The sequence below is a fragment of the Rhinoderma darwinii genome, chromosome 2 (genome assembly GCF_050947455.1).
Source record: "Rhinoderma darwinii isolate aRhiDar2 chromosome 2, aRhiDar2.hap1, whole genome shotgun sequence".
NCBI lineage: Eukaryota > Metazoa > Chordata > Amphibia > Anura > Rhinodermatidae > Rhinoderma > Rhinoderma darwinii.
In genome coordinates, this window is record NC_134688.1 from 17578758 (window position 1) to 17598187 (window position 19430).

Sequence of the window (19430 nt, forward strand, 5' to 3'; positions counted from 1 at the left end):
AACATTGAAACCACTGACAGGTGAAGTAAATAACATGGATACTGGGAGGGATATATTAGGCAGCAAGTGAACAGTAAGTTCATCAAGTTGATATGTTGGAAGCTGGAAAAATTGATAAGTGAAAGGATCGGAGCAACTGACAAAGACCAAATTGTGATAACTAGATGAATGGGTCAGAGCTTCTCCAAAGGGGACGCAAATGAGGATCTACCTACTATATTGGGACACAGAGGCGACCGAACTACTGTATGGGGGTAAAAAGGGAGACATTGCTACTGTGTGAGAGCACATATGGAAGCATTCCTTTGTTGGGAGTATAATGGACCACTATTACTGAGTGAGACCTAAAAGAGGGATACTATTACAGTGTGGGGCACCAAGTGGGGGCATTATTTCCATATGGAGCACTATAAATGGAAAGTTTTTGCAGTAGGTGTGGAGGTTGTTGGAAAAGCAAGGAGCCAAAGATGTATGTATTGAAAATTCCCCAGAGGAGACTAGTGGCTGGAGGAAGTCATGGTGTTCTGCACTGGATGAAGAAGAAAAAAAAGAGAAAGTGAACGACTAATCTGAGAAGACATCACCTGTGAGTTACTGAATTTTACTGTACTGTATCAACTTGTATGGTCTGTGGAGCGCCTGTGTAAAACTGATATCTACCACTATATGGTGGTAATATTGGTCTTTGTTTTGCTACAGACGTTTTACTACACAATCAAGAGTGGTTGCATTATTTCTATATAGCTGAAGGGTGGACCCCAAGAATTATTTCATCTGGGCCCAATGTACTCCAGTCAGACACTGAAGGCGCCCAATGATTGTGAAGTGATGCATTTTTACAATGTGACAGGTGTCCACTTTCAGAAAATATAATAGGATTTTTTTTATGTTAGGACTCAAATTTTATTGGTTTACGTCAAAAGTGGTAAAATTGTCATGGCAGAGATTGGGTTATTGGGGTTCTCTGTATTCAACAATCCTGTTAGAAGCGTCCCTGATAAGCGAATTACAGGGTGTCCCGCTTCCGGGACCACCAGCAATCAGCTGTAATCTCTGGGGGAACCCTTCAGCAAGTTTTGATCTGCAGTGCACCACACGTCAAATGAAGCATTACAGGGGTCACATTGAAATCAATGGGTGGTCTACGTAATGTACAAAAGTGCTGTATCCTCCAGAGCGAGACGCTCTTTGCAGCCTTCTGGCTAATAGGGAATTTGGGATGAATATAGGGGTACCCACTGTTCAGGACCCTCATCTAATAGGGTACTTCAAAAAGGGTTTTCTAGATTAAACAATGTGTCAAAAATGCATTCCTCACACTATGCCCATTGCAAGTGATTTCTCCCTGAGGTCAGTTCTTAAAAGCAGACACTTTTTGCATACAAGTTGGATGAATTTTTACATAACTTGATGCCAGGCTAAAATAATTTCATAACTATATTCTAGAGCAGATGGATAATGTTTAGATAAACTATTCTACCGTGTTTGGAAATAGTCAAAAAGCCACTTACCCGTGCCTCAAGTTGGTACCAAGTCTTTTGCGTATTGTTCCAATCCCACATCCCTAAATTCATCTTCACTTCACCAAGGAAACTGTTTCGGCCAAGGACATCGTGGTGCCACACAGATAAGTTCAACGTCTGGGTCTCTAAAGATTGTTTTGGGATCTTATACTGAAGAAAAAAAAAGGGAGAGTGTAAGTCAGATCGACCACAGCAAAGATACCCAAGCACTATGGCATCTGCTATGCAACCTAACGCAAAAACGGTCATTATGGAACACGGTCTACTGTACTTTAAAATGTTGTAGAATATTTCACATACGACGTGTCAGAAATGTATAAAAGCAAATGTATAAAAGCAAATATCTGCCAGCCAGAGATGTCCAACAATGTGGAAAGAAGGACCCAAACAAATAATGTTACAGTCGCTACAATGGTTTCTTACCCTCAGTATTTCATTATACACAGGATTTAAAGTCTTTTTCTTCACTGCAGTTTTCCTTTTCCCCATCTTTGCTTTCTCTGGAAGCAAATAAGCCTTCACATACCTGAAATAAAAAGCAAATATGCAGTTGCTTCCTTTTTGTATATTACACTATCTGGCTACAGTAATGATGAGCCTCATGGGGTCTTCCCAAAACTGTGAATCAAGATTTTTTTTAAAAAATTAATTTATGGAGCGTTTCAAAAAGTAAGTAACAGATGGACCTGTCATCTCTCCTGTGTGGTGTAGTATAGAGGATCTGTCAGCTCTCCTGTGTGGTGTAGTATAGAGGATCTGTCAGCTCTCCTGTGTGGTGTAGTATAGAGGATCTGTCAGCTCTCCTGTGTGGTGTAGTATAGAGGATATGTCAGCTCTCCTGTGTGGTGTAGTATAGAGGATATGTCAGCTCTCCTGTGTGGTGTAGTATAGAGGATTTGTCAGCTCTCCTGTGTGGTGTAGTATAGAGGAGCTGTCAGCTCTCCTGTGTGGTGTAGTATAGAGGATCTGTCAGCTCTCCTGTGTGGTGTAGCATAGAGGAGCTGTCAGCTCTCCTGTGTGGTGTAGTATAGAGGAGCTGTCAGCTCTCCTGTGTGGTGTAGTATAGAGGAGCTGTCAGCTCTCCTGTGTGGTGTAGTATAGAGGAGCTGTCAGCTCTCCTGTGTGGTGTAGTATAGAGGATCTGTCAGCTCTCCTGTGTGGTGTAGTATAGAGGAGCTGTCAGCTCTCCTGTGTGGTGTAGTATAGAGGAGCTGTCAGCTCTCCTGTGTGGTGTAGTATAGAGGAGCTGTCAGCTCTCCTGTTTGGTGTAGTATAGAGGATCTGTCAGCTCTCCTGTGTGGTGTAGTATAGAGGATCTGTCAGCTCTCCTGTGTGGTGTAGTATAGAGGATCTGTCAGCTCTCCTGTGTGGTGTAGTATAGAGGAACTGTCAGCTCTCCTGTGTGGTGTAGTATAGAGGAGCGGTCAGCTCTCCTGTGTGGTGTAGTATAGAGGAGCGGTCAGCTCTCCTGTGTGGTGTAGTATAGAGGAGCGGTCAGCTCTCCTGTGTGGTGTAGTATAGAGGAGCGGTCAGCTCTCCTGTGTGGTGTAGTATAGAGGATCTGTCAGCTCTCCTGTGTGATGTAGTATAGAGGATCTCTCAGTTCTCCTGTGTGGTGTAGTATAGAGGAGCTGTCAGTTCCCCTGTGTGATGTAGTATAGAGGATCTGTCAGCTCTCCTGTGTGGTGTATAGAGGATCTGCCAGCTCTCCTGTGTGGTGTAGTATAGAGGAGCAGTCAGCTCTCCTGTGTGGTGTAGTATAGAGGATCTGTCAGCTCTCCTGTGTGGTGTAGTATAGAGGTTCTGTCAGCTCTCCTGTGTGGTGTAGTATAGAGGAGCAGTCAGCTCTCCTGTGTGGTGTAGTATAGAGGAGCTGTCAGTTCCCCTGTGTGATGTAGTATAGAGGATCTGTCAGCTCTCCTGTGTGGTGTATAGAGGATCTGCCAGCTCTCCTGTGTGGTGTAGTATAGAGGAGCAGTCAGCTCTCCTGTGTGGTGTAGTATAGAGGAGCAGTCAGCTCTCGTGTGGTGTAGTATAGAGGAGCGGTCAGCTCTCCTGTGTGGTGTAGTATAGAGGAGCGGTCAGTTCTCCTGTGTGGTGTAGTATAGAGGAGCTGTCAGCTCTCCCGTGTGGTGTAGTATAGAGAATCTGTCAGCTCTCCCGTGGGGTGTAGTATAGAGGATGTGTCAGCTCTCCCGTGTGGTGTAGTATAGAGGATCTGTCAGCTCTCCTGTGTGGTGTAGTATAGAGGATCTGTCAGCTCTCCTGTGTCTGTCTGCTCTGATTGGAGAGAGGAACTAGGAATGAAGGGGAAGCCGGGCTCGTACGAGCTCCGCAGCCCCTTCAAAAAAGGTGATCGGCGGGCGTGTTGGGAGTCGGACCCTGACCTATCAGATATTTATGGCCTCTCCTGAGGATAGACTGTCAATTTCTTATGATGGGACAACCCCTTTAAAAATACTATTTCTGCTCAATAAAGTCTCCTCTCAGTTGGTGAAACCCACAGTCACATCAGGACAGTAGAGAGGCAATGATTCTCCATTTTCGTTATACAGGTTTGGACATTAGACGTTGCACTCACGGGTCAGAACGCTGCTTCTTGACCTCTGCGGCTGCCAGGTCTTTGCACTGGTAGACATAGATGAGGAATTCCTTCAACTGCTCCACATAGTCCATGGAGAACTCTATGCTTCCTTTAATATCCACATTGCCAAAATCCCCGCTGTAGACACTCATGACGCTTCCACTTACCTGGAAACATGGACAATTGTAGTAAACAAAACAAATCACGGCTTAACAAGCATTATATACTGCAGAATGGAGACAATTACGTTATTATTTGGTGACAGGTACATTATTATTTTAGCCTAAGAGAGGAAATCTACCAAAATCTATTTTCTGGTACGTCATATGGACACGTGAGAAGAGAACACTGGTGAAGGACTTCAAAACTTCTGACCGTCTCTATGACCGGAGAAAAGCTTTTTAATCAATCAGTGATCTCCACTTTCACGAAGATCTTCGCACTAATGATCACGGATACCACAGGAAACGTCTAACATTTCTCTAGGACATATCAGACTTTTTTTATATTCTTTAAAAGGGGTTGTTTGGGAAACCAAAAATGATTAGCGGCGTAGTCACTGCAGTATGCGATACACTCGTTAATATACATTCCGGTCCCACGTCGCGCTGATTCGGAGATTGTCATAGATTTTTATAGCGCTGCCGGGGGCTGGACGTCTAGTTACGCAGTCTTTGATGACGATACGACTCTTCGTGACATGACTGGCCCCGCTGTACTCTATGTATCCGTAGGAGTAGTAGAACAGAGATTACATAGAGTACAGCGGGGCCAGTCATGTGATGAAGAGTCGTATAGTCATCAAAGAAGACTGCAACTAGATAAAAATCTATGAAACCTCAGAATCAGCGTGACGGGGACCGGAATGTATATTAGCGAGTGTATCACATACTGCAGGGACTACACGGATAACAATATTTGGTCCCCACATAAGCCCTTTGATGTATCTCTATAGCGATTGGATTTTCTGATTCAGTGCTTTTTACAGATGGGCATCTCTGGTTCAAGCGTCTATAAAGGGCTGGACATGGTCTCTCTAGTGCCACCTATAGGCGAATACCCTGTAAGTCCGTTTTTTTCTTTCTGGAGGAGAGCATACTTTTTCCCATAGAGCATTAATCTTAAAAGGTGTTCTCCACTCTCAGCAAAAGCATGTTATTTTTTGTATAATTAAAAGCTATATCATTTTCCAATATAATTCTGTATTAATTCCTCACAGTTTTCAAGATCTCAGCTTGTTCCTACTGGATAACAACATGCATGGTTTACTTCCACTGGATACTATTCTGTGCATGGTCATCTGATGGACGCAGGTGCTGGGAACGTTCGAAGACACCGCTCTGATGCACATACTGCAACAAGCCGTGCACCTGTGTGTCCATCACATGACCATGCAACGAGCCGTGCACCTGTGTGTCCATCTCATGACCATGCAACGAGCCGTGCACCTGTGTGTCCATCTCATGACCATGCAACGAGCCGTGCACCTGTGTGTCCATCTCATGACCATGCAACGAGCCGTGCACCTGTGTGTCCATCTCATGACCATGCAACGAGCCGTGCACCTGTGTGTCCATCACATGACCATGCAACGAGCCGTGCACCTGTGTGTCCATCTCATGACCATGCAACGAGCCGTGCACCTGTGTGTCCATCTCATGACCATGCAACGAGCCGTGCACCTGTGTGTCCATCTCATGACCATGCAACGAGCCGTGCACCTGTGTGTCCATCTCATGACCATGCAACGAGCCGTGCACCTGTGTGTCCATCACATGACCATGCAACGAGCCGTGCACCTGTGTGTCCAACTCATGACCATGCAACGAGCCGTGCACCTGTGTGTCCATCACATGACCATAGACAGCATTTTATCCACTGGACGTAAACAATGAATGTCCCTACTGAATAACAAAAAGCAGAGATCTTGTACACAGTGAGGAATTCATACAGAAAGTATATATTAAAAAAGTCATACAATTTTACAATTAGGCAAAAAAACATTACATTTACTGAAACCAGACAAGCCCTCGAAGACTCCCTACCAGCTGCATGTCTGCAAGGAGAATCCATACCTTCAAAGATGAAGCTCTTAACTCCCTGCATGCACAGGGTTAACTGATACAATTCTGGCTGCTTTCCATTAGAAGGGGCTTAGGAGCCTGCTGCATACTATAATATTATATATATATATATATATATATATATATATATATATATTATACACATATATACAGTAAACTCAATAATATATCAGTATGCAGTAAGCTCCCCCTAGTGGTGGCTGCAGAGAGTATAATTTTCTATCTGCAGTGAATTTAAAGCTCGATCAGAAAAACAGAGATCCGACTGCTACAAAGTTTTGGACACTTTACAGAGCACTACAGCCGCTTCATTTTGGGAATCATTGGACTTCCAGACTTGCATGAACCTAAATTAAATTAAATCTACGTTTAGATAGATCTGCCCTTTAAATCAGGTAAGAATATAGTCATGCAACAAAATAATAATATTAAAAAGGAAATCTGTCACCAGAACGAGTCCCCTTTTAGATCAGGTCATTTTTATAATGTTGGATCAAAGCTGAACTAGGGGGGACAACTTTTTCGACTAAACGGTTTCCAAAGTACCAACCGGGGGGGGGAGGGGGGGACCAGAAGAAATTAGTCCCGCCCACTCGCCTACTAAGAAACAGTGATAGGGCACGTCTCCGCCCTCCAGAATAACTGAATGGGCTTACAGAGAGGGAGGGGCATTTGTTGAATTCTATTTCTCAGGCCCCTGATTGGCACTTTGAGGTGTCAGACATCTGCAGACCATTTTTATATAAATCAATCTTAATATCTAATACTAGCTATAAACAGCATAAACATATATAGCAAAAATATCAGAGACGATACTATGCAGTCTACAATATCATACTATACATTATCCAAAATACTTTCCTACCTTGATACAAACTTACCCACATGACTTATCATCATTATTAATAACGGATTATTACATACAAGGTAACAATTAATTCCAGAAGCACAGAGACATTGATTAGTGGAAGCACAGAGTTACGCTTTACATACAGAAGACATTGACGCCATGCCAGACGAGCCACTAAGATTGGTTAGAGAGCTCGGGCTCTTCTTGTGTCTGCCAATCTGAAAACTGCTTTCTGATGCTGAGTCTGTCTCTCTGCCATCAGTCTAGAAGACATCACATTAGACAGTCATTGGACAGGTTTAACAACAAGACAGGTTATAAGGTGACATGGTGGGTTACATGCGGACTAAATGCACTAAGACAAACAGCAATTGCCTGATAAACAATATAAAAGAGAGGTAATAAATTTACAGATTAAAATCCCCCACTATGTGTCCTTCAACAGAATACAGGTGCCATTTAGATGCTTCTAATTCTACTCAATGACAGGCCTGCTTTAATAAATATATTCCCCATGAAACAACAATTCTGGAGCATCTTTCCTTATAACTCTACGTTGTGCCGTTCCTCGGTTATTCCTTCTAGAAATGTATGAATAAATTGACAACTGGGTGTTATAAATTGGGGGCGTGTTCTGCATAGTCTCACGATCAGCCCTGATTGGACACTGTCCATCTGTGTAAGGACACACCCCCAACTGATTACACCCAGTTGTCAATTTATTCATACATTTCTAGAAGGAATAACAGAGGAACGACCCAATGTAGAGTTATAAGGAAAGTGCTCCAGAAATTTTATTTCATGGGGAATGATTTACTAAAACAGATATGTCAGTAGAGGTGACATGTCCTTCTTAAAGCGTTGTCCTCTTTGGACAATACATTTTTGTTAGAAAAACCCACTGGCAATAAGCAGATCACAGGGAAAATAAAGCATTAGATGGTTCTAATTGCAACCAATGGGCTGTCCACGTAATACTGTACATCTACGTGTTGGGTCCTCCACTACAAGAGACGCCCTTTGCAGCTCCTCTCCGCACTGGTTAATTGAAGAGGATCTTATACGGGGAACCCACCTCTATTAACTCATGGTTTCCTAAGGGTCAGTTCACACTTCGTTTTTTGGCACCGATTTCGACAAGGAAACTGTCAGAATCGGCGACACAAAATGCCCAAAATAGAGGAGTTTCTTTCCTGGGTGGATTTTAACCCCTCGCTGAAATACATGCTCTTTCTTGGAGCGGTTTCCACCTCTGACCTTCCGTTGAAATCAAAATCTACCTCCGTTTGGGGTCAGTGTAGGGAAAATTATTTACATTCAGAGGCTTAAAACCAGTCCGGATCATGTTCATCTAACACAGGTGCAGGGCTCATCACAGTGTGTCAGAGTAACAAGAGAGTTGGGCATGATCAGAACAGCATTCAGGCTCTGAACGGAAGCCGGACACAGTTGACCATGTTCGGACCATATTTCAATGTCCATATTATGGCCATAGGGACTCCAAACTTAGATCACCATAGAACCCTATGTTTATCTAAGTTTGGTTCCGTAGTACCGCGGGTGGGTAAGGAACCGGGTCTTGTTGCCATAATATAGATGTTAAAATGCCGCAAACACTTTTTTGGTACATAGGTGTAAAATGTTAACATCTCACCATAGAAGTTTCCGTAACATCTTGTTTATAAGGCATGCGATACATGCAGACACATATGTCAAGCAAATGCAAACAATGAAGGATTTCTGAACAAGTGTTAGTCCTTCATTCAGTTAGGGGACAACATAAAAACTATATACAAGCAGGAACATAGGGTGGACTATACAGCTACATAAACAATCACAAGTTATAGGATCAGCTAGTCAATCATTAAAATAAGCCATTTATAAAATAAGGATAACTCTATAAAAGACGAAGCCCCTAAAATGTATTATAAGGCTTCACGCCGTGTCACAGTAATATTACTTCTTCAGTGTATCCGATAGGTTAGGGCAATGTGGCATTGCTCGAGAACTGCGGTGTGACCCCTAAGTTTCCCTATGGCAAAAAAGTTGCAGTGGTTCTTGCAACCATTGCAAATGATCTGATCTTATTGGATTTTTGGCAATGGTCACCAGGTCGCTTGCGATTTCGTCCATAGGGTAACATTGAGGTTGCGCCAGTGTCGTGGTAATCTCATGATTTTTACACAACTTGCCCTAGCCTAGAGGAGGCAGAGAGGGGTGATTTTACTGGACGCACTTTTTTTTGTATGACCCGAATATTTGACTATTAAACCCATTGATTCTTTGATCATTAAGTGATCTAGGAGGAATTTAATAATGAAACATATCTGGACTATACATGCAAAAGGATCCTAACAATTTCATAAAATCCTATATCCCAAATTAGTGTCCGACTACTTACAAAAAGTGTTTCCACATTATTAAAAATCCTATTCACCAAGCCCCGAGTTCCCTACACAAGTATAGGTTACTAGGAACAGCTGCTGGTTATTAACCTTTGTCCTATAGATTCAATAAATAATTTAAAAGCCATGTCCTCCTTCGTAACTATTTTTTTATTTATTGCTCCAATACATCTAAAAGGAAGCAACTTTGCAAATAGTCTTGATTAAAAGTTTCCTACTATTTTGGGTCTACAGCTCCTATGCAGACTTGTGTGTCTCCATGGTAACAGACTACAAACAAACCTTAGTCTTATCCTGTAGTCACACTCCCTTCCATCTGTCCCTTGCTTCTTGCTAACCTCTCTCTAGGATATGCCGACAGGGTCTGAGAGAACTGTGCCGGCTACGCTTGACTTTCTTTAGAGGCATTATAGTGAATGGCAAAGCATGCGACTGCAAGACTCCGTAGACTGAAGAATTGGCACTGCACTTTCCTGGCTCCACTTTGCTCAAGCGATTGGTGGAGTCTCAAAATTTAGACCTCCGCTAATTACACACTGATGGCATATCTGTTCTTAGCTTTCTTCTAGTCCTCTGTACGCCTGACTACCACATTTCTAAATCATTATCTAGACGGTCCCTATAAAATATATTTTTAGGCTACAGAAATGGTTTATAGAATTTGGTTTTTCTGTTAACTATTATGAAATGAAAAGACCAGAACTCACATCGTCTTGAAGGAAAGTCGGCACAGACTGACTCATCCGTTTGTACTTTTCTGCATTTTCTGGGAATGAGTTCTCTAAAGGAGCTAGAAGGAAAGAAAACAAATTCTCAAATTGTTCTTTAATTCGCCAGACCTATTACATGGGCAATGCATCCAAATGATCACGGAAGATGTCTTATAGGAACACAACCAAAAATTTACATTTTCAGATTTGAACAATGGATGTAAATACAAATTCACTGAGCAATCACCATGGCATAACTGTACGACATGGTGGCTTAAAGTAAGCCAATCAATGACGTTCAGTTACGACATGGGGGGTTATCTAATCCGCCCCTAATAATAATATTGAGATGTCTCTGTTGGTCCTGTCCAGTCTACACAGCAAAGCTCAATAGCGGACTGCAGAAAACAGAAATCAGTCTATTGTGACTGCTCCAGTGGCGATTGTGAAAGATTTCATTATTTTTTTTTAATGTAGTCACAAAAAATCTTGATTTAAAGAATATATAGTTTCTGATTATACATTCCCTTTAATTTGAACATGGTCTCTTAGTTATTATTACTTTACCTAGCGTGTCTTCTTTTTGGTTGTTCAATTTGCTTTGATCTGTCCAGGAAAGAGCGAGAGAATAATAAAAATGTACGAGCAACTACAATTAATCCGATCTGTTACTGAAAGGGACAATCTTAGAATTAGATTATTGTACAGAGCGAAAACACGAAGCTCACGGTTAGGAGGGTCGATAGAAGCTTCTCAACCACAACATCTACTAAAAAGGTCTACTGGAGCCCAGTTGGGAACTTACCTTGCCCAGCCAGAAAGAAAATAAGCTCTTAAGACTCGCAAAAGTAATTCATACTCATGGTTCATTAACTCCAGATAGAAAACGTGACGTGCGGAGCTCTCTAGGTGACCTCTCTACCGAACCAGTCTAGTCACACTCACCTGTTCACCGAGCCCCAACCCTGCCTGTCTGTTGTATAGATATGGTATACCCCCCAGCTACTGACTCTGCCCTGCATACCCCTATCTACCTCCTAATATACTCACCAGTACACCAGCTACTTCTACCCAGTATGCCCATACAGCTATTCTGCATTGTATAGCCAGTCTACTCTCCCTACCCCTTCTCCACTCTAACTCTTATACTGGCAACAACATCTGCAGCCACTGCCCTCTATACCCCCAGCCACCACATCGCTTTTCATCCAGAATACTTGCCAGCCTCCTTGGTTCCCCAGTCCTGTATAACTATATAGCCATCATGCTGCCTCAGTTTTATTTATTCAGCTAGTCTGTAACCATCCAATGGATATGCCATGACAACCGCCCCACTTTCTTTGCCTCAATGCTAAGCCCGGCAACCCGCCACCCCCAAGATTAGTTTGAAAGGGAAATTCCCTCCTCTTTTCCTTACACTATAACTATATACTCTCATTTACAGAAATCTGTACAATCCACATGGGATTCATACAGCAGGCTCCATTATTTATACTAGTTTACTGGCATTGGTAGGGTAAAACTGGAAGGAACCGGAATTTGCCGTGCAGCTAGGAAAGTATTTTCAGATGGCAGAAAGGGGCGAGTGTGCTGATCTTGTGGGACACCATGACCTTTCCACTCATGATTATGTTACTGAGGACAAGACAGCATTATAAGGACAAGGATAGAACACAATGCAGCCATATAGAGAAGGGGACTGGTCACAGCAGCAGGAGAAGAGTGTACTGATCTTGTGGGGGACAGTGACTTGACAAGCCAATCTTTTAATTATGTTCAGGACATGTATTCATGTGATAAGGATATATTTATAAATTGTATATGAAAAAACCTCCTGTATCCAAATCAGATTATGGGAATGACAACAGCAGCATGAGAGGAGTGTGCCGGAAACAATGACTTGTCCACTCAGATGATGATGTTATGGAGGATGGGATTGAATGAAGTAGACAAGCAGCTGTATAGACACTGGGAATGATCACAACTACAGGGGACTCATGTACTGATCATGTGGGAGAATGTTACCAATGCGAAGATAGGACTACATGAGAGGAATAATATCTTAGGAGTGGTCAGGGATAGAATAACCTGTCGTCAATGAGATGAGAGGAAATATTGACAGCAGTAGAGGAGGGTGCTGATCCTACCTGAGACAATGACCTGTCAACTCCTGTAATTATGCGAGAACGGGGCTGCATGTGGCAGGGACTGTATCATGATAGGACGGAAAGAATGGAGACAAGTAGATGGTTACAGGATGGACCAAGGTCTTTCCAGCAGCACAGATTATTTCAGGAGTGGCGTGTTCACTCCTGATGATGATCATGAGGACACGGATGGATGTGACAGGGGTAGTGTGATAAGGGATTAGGTAGAGACGTGGAAGACCAGACTCAATGATCGATAGGTCTGACCTTCCCAGCAGCACATAGTATTTCAGGTGGGAGGCACTGATCTGTCCACAGGGCTTTATGTGACTGATCGGTCATGAACGGAGTGGGGACAGATGTTCTGCAGCAAGCAAATCATGGGTTGTATTTTATTTTTTGATTGCGTAGTAAAGACTTTGTTTTAACCGAGCCTTTGGGATCAATTAGATGAACACAAATTTGTGAAAGTGCAAAGCCCCTTAAAGAAAACCTGACCATATGACGGTGTAATGCCCTAATAGACTTATACCAGTGGGTGTAAAAATATTCATGAAGAATCCCCAAAATATGCCGGGGGGGGGGGGGTTAAAATAAAAGTACTTCCTGGTTGTGTGGATGATCCCCTCAATCACAGCCTACATCACATGATCCTTGTCAGAGTAGCCAACCGGCTGTGAGGAATCACATGATACACCATGCAACTCCACAGAACCGGGAAGTGCTTTCTTTTCATTTGCCCCCATTTTACATTCGGTGCGGTCTGTTATTTAGCAGGTGCAATTATAGTAGTTAAGATAACTCCATTAGGGTATCACACCGATGTTCTTTTTTTAATAGGTCTGATAAAGTGACAGGTTCCCTTTAAATACAATAGTGGGGGAGATTTATTAAGATTGCTGTTCATACAGTCTTAATCTAAAATGCCTTGGAGTAAAATGCACCAAGGTTGAGAAGAGAAGAGGCACACAACCTCTAAATAAATTTGGCGCATCTTAGGCTGTGCAAAAGCCAGAAAACAAAATCTACGACTTCTATGATCGGGCATAGATTTGCGCCACATTTTGCGCTATTTTCTGGCTTTAAACTTGAATAAATGTTTTGGAACGTTGTTGGTCGCGCCACACCCAGCTAAACCCCACCCACTTTTGAGAAGTGGCAAAATTATAGCGAAAGTACAGCGTGCGCAACTTTTATACGCCACAATCCTGGTGCAAATAATTAATTCTCCCATAATGTTTGGGACTTGGAATCTGGCAGCATCTCGTGTTTCCATCGTCAAATATTTCAGTTTTAGCTGTATGAAGCACATATTGTTATAAGTTATACTTGTTTATAACTCTTACAATAAAAATAATTAAAAAGGAAAACAAAAAAAACAAAAAAAGTTAGTTTTTTAGACCGTATTAGCCATGCAATTCAAAAATAAGTCATTATACATTTTCTCAACGCAAACACTTCCCAAATAAATTTTTTGGACAAGGAATTAACTAAATGTTAAAACCCAACTGTATAAATTAAGGGTTATTGCAAATTTTGTAAGTGGTCGTCAATTTGTGGAAAATTATTATGGATATGGCTTAGCATGCCAGCAAATTCAATATGAAAAGGAAAACTATAAGGAAGGGTTAATCTCGAATGTGCTCAGTGTAAAAGGAAATAAACCTGAAGGGTATATGCAACATATACTTTTATATTGACAGACAAGGAAGGGGCTGGCCTTGAGGTCAACAAGTTTTTCTCTCCATCAAAAGGAGGGAAGGTCTCTTTGAAGGGTGAGAAGGGCACACAAGCAAAAAGGGACATGTGACAGTGTGAACCACCAAAACGCAGGGGGTCCCAATTTTTAGGTTATCCAGAGGACTTGCCCTCTTTTCCTAGATGTAAAATTTTAATAAACCCCTACTTTTTGGGAAGCCCTATACACTTGAATATTCTATTGTGTTATCCATGTTGGCGAGTCATTGAGAAAATGTAAAATGTTTGTTTGAAAAATTGTAACTTTTGACATGCAAAATTTAAAAAAGTTTTTGCAGATGTGACAAGAGGCATTGGCTATAAGGCTATAATAAATACTACTTTTCTTGATGATAGATCGTTGTGATACATTTCTATTGCCAACATCTCTGGTGACATCACAAAGTGTAGCATCAGGAGACTCAAAGGATGACCCCATGAGAAACCTGGACTTCTATAGAGCGGTTAGTGTAACGGATATAGGGCATGTTAGCTGGTTTAGTATGGCCTTAAGTGGCAGCAGACATGCTACATCCTCACTTGTACTTGTGGGGGACACTTCCTGTACAGCTTTGGCGTTAAGCGTTTTAGCTGCGCTCCTTTTCAATGCACTCAAAATGGGGTTTGATTCATCCATACCTGTCATAAAACAAAGCGGGTGAGCACTGTACCAAAACAAGAATATTCAATATACTCTTAACTTTAGAAAAAAAAAAGTATTTTTTTTATTCACACCCTCTAGCAACTTTAACTAGAAACATTATTATATTTATCGCTTCCGTTTTTTAGTTTTTTTTAATATAGCCTTTTATATCATCCACTGAGTGGAGAATATTTTACTTGTCCTTTGTTACGGCACAGTGGTTTATACATTATGCCGGCCATATGCTGTATGTAAATAAACAAAAATGCGATGGTTTCCATAATTGAAAGGATTACCAAAAGAAAAAAAGATATTTCAGACCTTTATAGATTATCGAAATACTGAAAATCTATGACCAGTCTTGTACAATGTGCCCCATAGTACACTCCCCCAATAAGAATTAAAATTTTCTATAAATCAAAAAGTTTCCCCGATAGATTTTCATCAAGGGTTTTAATTGATCGCATCCAATTGCTTTGGATATACGCATATCAACAGCGATTATTACTACAAGGTCTCTACATCGATGTTGTTAAGAAAGAAAAAGTTACTAGAGGGGGTGGATGTACAAACCAATACATTTTTCCAAGTTGAAACACCATCAATCCTACAAAAACATTCGTAAAGTCGAGTTACGACCACACAAGTAATGGAACATTATAAAAACATGGAATACTTATACTATAAAAAAGGAAGACTTGAAACCTACATTTGTTGACATCTGAAGGAATATATCCAGAACTACCAAAATCAATACTTTTCGATATTTCTCTTCGATATGGTGTTTCCAGATAGAGTTCCAATGTACTCCTCCGTAAAGAGCCGTTTTGGTTTTCCACAGGTGTGCTCTGTCTATCGGACATGAAGGTTACGCTGGTTTCTAGAGTTCCTTCTTGATGTTTTTCACATATGGCAGATTCAGTTCCCTCTTGCACTGGGTCTTCTTCTTCTTTAGGAAACCTTTCAGAAACACTATTTTCTCCCAATGCTTGATCACTCAGCTTGGAATGGGACACATTAAGAACCACGTGACCAGAAGAGACATTTCCTATGAATCCCCCTTCTTCCTCATGGAGGGCCTCTTCTTGAAGTTTTTCTAAACTTTTAGCATTTGACACTCTTGTTGGTGCAACAGTTTTCTCAATGGTTTCATTCACTTCCTGCACCAAAACATCCGGAGCTTGAGAACCAGAACTTTCATTAGTCAGTGTCTCTCGATCAGCAGACACGGTCTGAGAAGACTCCAAATTTACAGTAGACGATTTAAGAAAGGTTTTCTTTGGTACCATAGAATACAAATCATCGGGTTTAGTCTTTAAAACAACTTGCTCATTATTCTCGGCAACATTATCACGGTCTGTAGCCTCATCAAGTTCAGGCTGAGGACTTTGTGACTCTTCGTAGAGTTGTTTTAGTTTCTCGTCAAAAGAATTAAAACGCATTCTGGGTAGAACAACTGGCATCTCAATTTTTTCTATAATTTCTTTTTTACTAAGTTGAGGAGCATTATCCGTGTAATCATTTGGTGTAGATGAGAACTCATTTAACTCTGCTTCTCTAGCTAAAGAAGCATCTAGTTTAGGTTCTTCAGAAATTCCGTTTGTGACTTTGGTGGAACTTGTCATATCAACGTCTTGTTCCAAATCACCAAGTACAGCGGGGCCATCTGCAGAATGCGTACGCCTAATCAAACGTATTTCTGTGGGACTTTTCTGCTGGGGTTCGGACATGTCCTCATTGCCAATCTCTGTCTTTTTGGATAAAACATTGACTATTATAGGTTGGTAGACCTGATCAGCTCCAGAACTTTGGATGTTTCTGCCTAGGTTTCCTGAAGAAACTGCCAGAACTTTACTAAAATTTTGATCAGGTTCATTTAGGTCCATATACTCATGCTCAGACAGATTTCCATTTTGGGAGTTTACCGTATTCAAAGATTCATTGTACAGATTTTGTAATTTTTTATCAAAGTCACTAGGGTCCTTTTCATGCGGAATGATCGTTTTTTCAATATTCTCAGTAACCACCTCACCCGAATCAACGACTTGATCTTTTCCTGTAGAATAATCATTTCCGGAAAGTTTCTCATTTTCTTGTAGACCCCCAGATACAGGTGAACCAGCATCAAATCCACTTTGTTTTATAAGAAGCATTTTCCGACCCTTCTCGTTCATCTCCCCATTTTCTTCATCTAGGTATGCATTCTGATCATCCGGACAATTTTCAAAAGTTGCGGATTGTGGGCTTTCATCTGGCAAATTTACACTTTTACCTAACAATGTTTTTAACTTTAGGCTAATTTCACTTTTTAGATCCCTTTCTGGAGCAACAGATTTTTCTATAACTTCTGTAACCTCCATCTGTTTTTCATCAGAAACGCCAGGACTTTGTTTGGGGTCACACTCATGAGAAACGGAAGATTTTAGATAGTTGGAGGGTATCGAACTTTCTTGAAGCATTACATCAACTGAATTTAATTGCTCCTCAAGATTATTATTTTCATTACTAGCGTTAATAGGATTTATCTCAGTTTTAATTTCGTTGACTGAATTCTGTGTGTCTTGCTTGCTACTATTCTCTTTGCTAAATTTCCTAGACATAGGTTCTGCTTCATAAGCCGGAAATTTAGAAATCGCTGATGTATCCTCTCGAATGTCCTGCAAACTCTTTGCAGCTAGTCTACTTTTAACTCTGGATATCAATGGTTCTTTACTTCTTATGTCAGGATTGGAACCAAACTGCTTAGTCATATTTTCTGGGTTCACTTGATTGGTACGCTTATCGTCTGACTTATTTGGTATACTCCAGAATTTTTTTAAGTTCTGGAAAGATGTGGATTTCATGCGGACTTTAAGGCTTTCATTTGCACTATCACTAAGTGAAACACTTCTTTCTGGAAGATTTTTCTCCAGATCAGAAGATTTTTCTTTATCAAAAAAGTTATGAATTGTGTGCCTCTTTTTGAACTGTGGTCCAGGATCTGCTATAGGTGCCGCTTTGCCACCATCCCAGATGTCATTTGTCATAGGTGGTCTATCGGGTCTACCTTTCGTTGTGTCTTTGTTCTTCTCATTTTCCCAAAATGATTTCAGTTGATCAACAGGGTACATGGGATCATCCTCCTCCTCCACTATCACTTTTTTAAAAGTCACGAGGCCTGAATTATTCTGATCAGCTGCGTCAAAAGAACTGCTTTTTGGACTAGCAGTTAATCCAACTGGGCTAAAAGGACGTTTGCTATTGCTTAAGACTGACTTTTTGGCTGCATCTTGAGCTGATCTATCTCCTTCCCACAATAGTTTAGTGTCACTAACTTTGTTTTGTGGAATTATGGATTTATCCATCTCCGGCTTTTTGGAACTGTGATCTTCACTTTGTTCTAAAGTAGGAGTCAGAACCTCAGTTTGCGTTTTTTTCTTACCAATTGGAGTTTCTCCTGTATCATCCTCATCCAATGAAGCCATCTTTTCAGTCAATACACTATGCTCTTTTTCAGCTTCTAAACTTTCTTGGTCTTCTTCAAATAAATCATCCACAGGAAGTTGTGGATGTTTTTGGACGAATTCATCATTGATGTTCTTACCCTGAATTTTCCCACAACCACTTCCACTCTTTCCAAACTCCAAAAATGAGTCATTACCAAAAGGGGTAATATTCACAATCTTTGGCTGATCCGGATCAACATTCTTCATAGCCTTTTGTGAAAAAGCGGATTCAGACACCATTCTAGGAGTCTCATAATCGGAGATGGACTTAATCTTCTGTGAGGCTTCATTTCCATTGACTAAATTATCGTCAACACCAGGTCCGGATGACTCTCTCTCAGTTTTGTCAGCACGAGTCATTATCTGTTGAGGACTAGTTTTGGATTTTTCCAATAAACCTACAGATGGCAATTGGTCATCAACAGAGTCAGGACTTCTACTAAACCAATCTAGAACTTTACTTATGGACTCATCCTGTGCCGTCATACCCTCAAACGAACATTTATCATGTTTGGATGAATTGGAGTCATTTGGGCTGCCTGCAAGAGCTGGCTTACCTTGCTTTGAGTTTGATACTCCAGAAGGGTCTGGCTTCTTATCTGTAACATAAAAATAAAAAAAAATGCCTTTCTATAATTTGGACGTGAATGATGGGTTTTTATTCTACCTAACTTGTAGTTTGTTAAAAGGGACAACACACAATTCAATACTACTATATGAATGCAAAAAAAAATTGGGCACACTGTCCTGACTAACAAGTGTATGTCCAACATCACAACCATTTTTTTCTTAATTGTATTTCACCAATGACTACAAAAAGGAAAAACAAACTTTGCAAATGGTCTTCATAAAAAATCCTACAGTTTGGTGTATACAGCTCCTATGCAGACCTGTGCATCTCCATGGTTACAGACAAACCCTGTGTTTTTTCTGATCCTGCAGTTGTATTCTATTCCATCGGTCCTGTACTTCTTGCTAAAGTGCATTCAGGGCCAGGCTTTGGGGTGTGCGACCTGTGCAATTGAACAGGGCGCATCACTCCAGCAAGAGGAAGGGGGCGCTTCCCCTTTCAGAAGCACCCGTAAGTGCCACGGGCCCAGTTGAAGCTGCTACAGTGCAACACTGGCCCCCTCATGCCCGATGATGTCGCTAGCACCGGAGGAGGGTCCCAGTGCTAGTGACTGCCACATTCACTTGCATCTGCGTGCTCAGGACGCAGATACAATTGAACATTATAGGCTGCAGGCCACGTTAGTCCTGCA

At 41.4% G+C, this 19430-nt stretch overlaps 1 protein-coding gene across 2 annotated transcripts in view; it reads right to left on the bottom strand.

The window, feature by feature from the left end:
* Positions 1-19430, bottom strand: part of SYTL2 (synaptotagmin like 2) — a 67351-nt gene that overhangs the window by 8853 nt on the left and 39068 nt on the right. The window contains exons 8-15 of one of the 2 annotated variants that reach the window (XM_075849940.1): positions 18726-18767; positions 14581-14679; positions 10724-10762; positions 10154-10236; positions 7185-7304; positions 4105-4274; positions 1947-2049; positions 1512-1673 (exon numbers count right to left, since the gene is read on the bottom strand). In XM_075849940.1, coding sequence (XP_075706055.1) covers positions 1512-1673; positions 1947-2049; positions 4105-4274; positions 7185-7304; positions 10154-10236; positions 10724-10762; positions 14581-14679; positions 18726-18767 — 818 coding nt within the window. Of the gene's footprint in view, positions 1-1511; positions 1674-1946; positions 2050-4104; positions 4324-7184; positions 7305-10153; positions 10237-10723; positions 10763-14580; positions 14680-18725; positions 18768-19430 lie in introns of those variants that run through there. The other variant, XM_075849941.1, reaches the window with a different exon arrangement.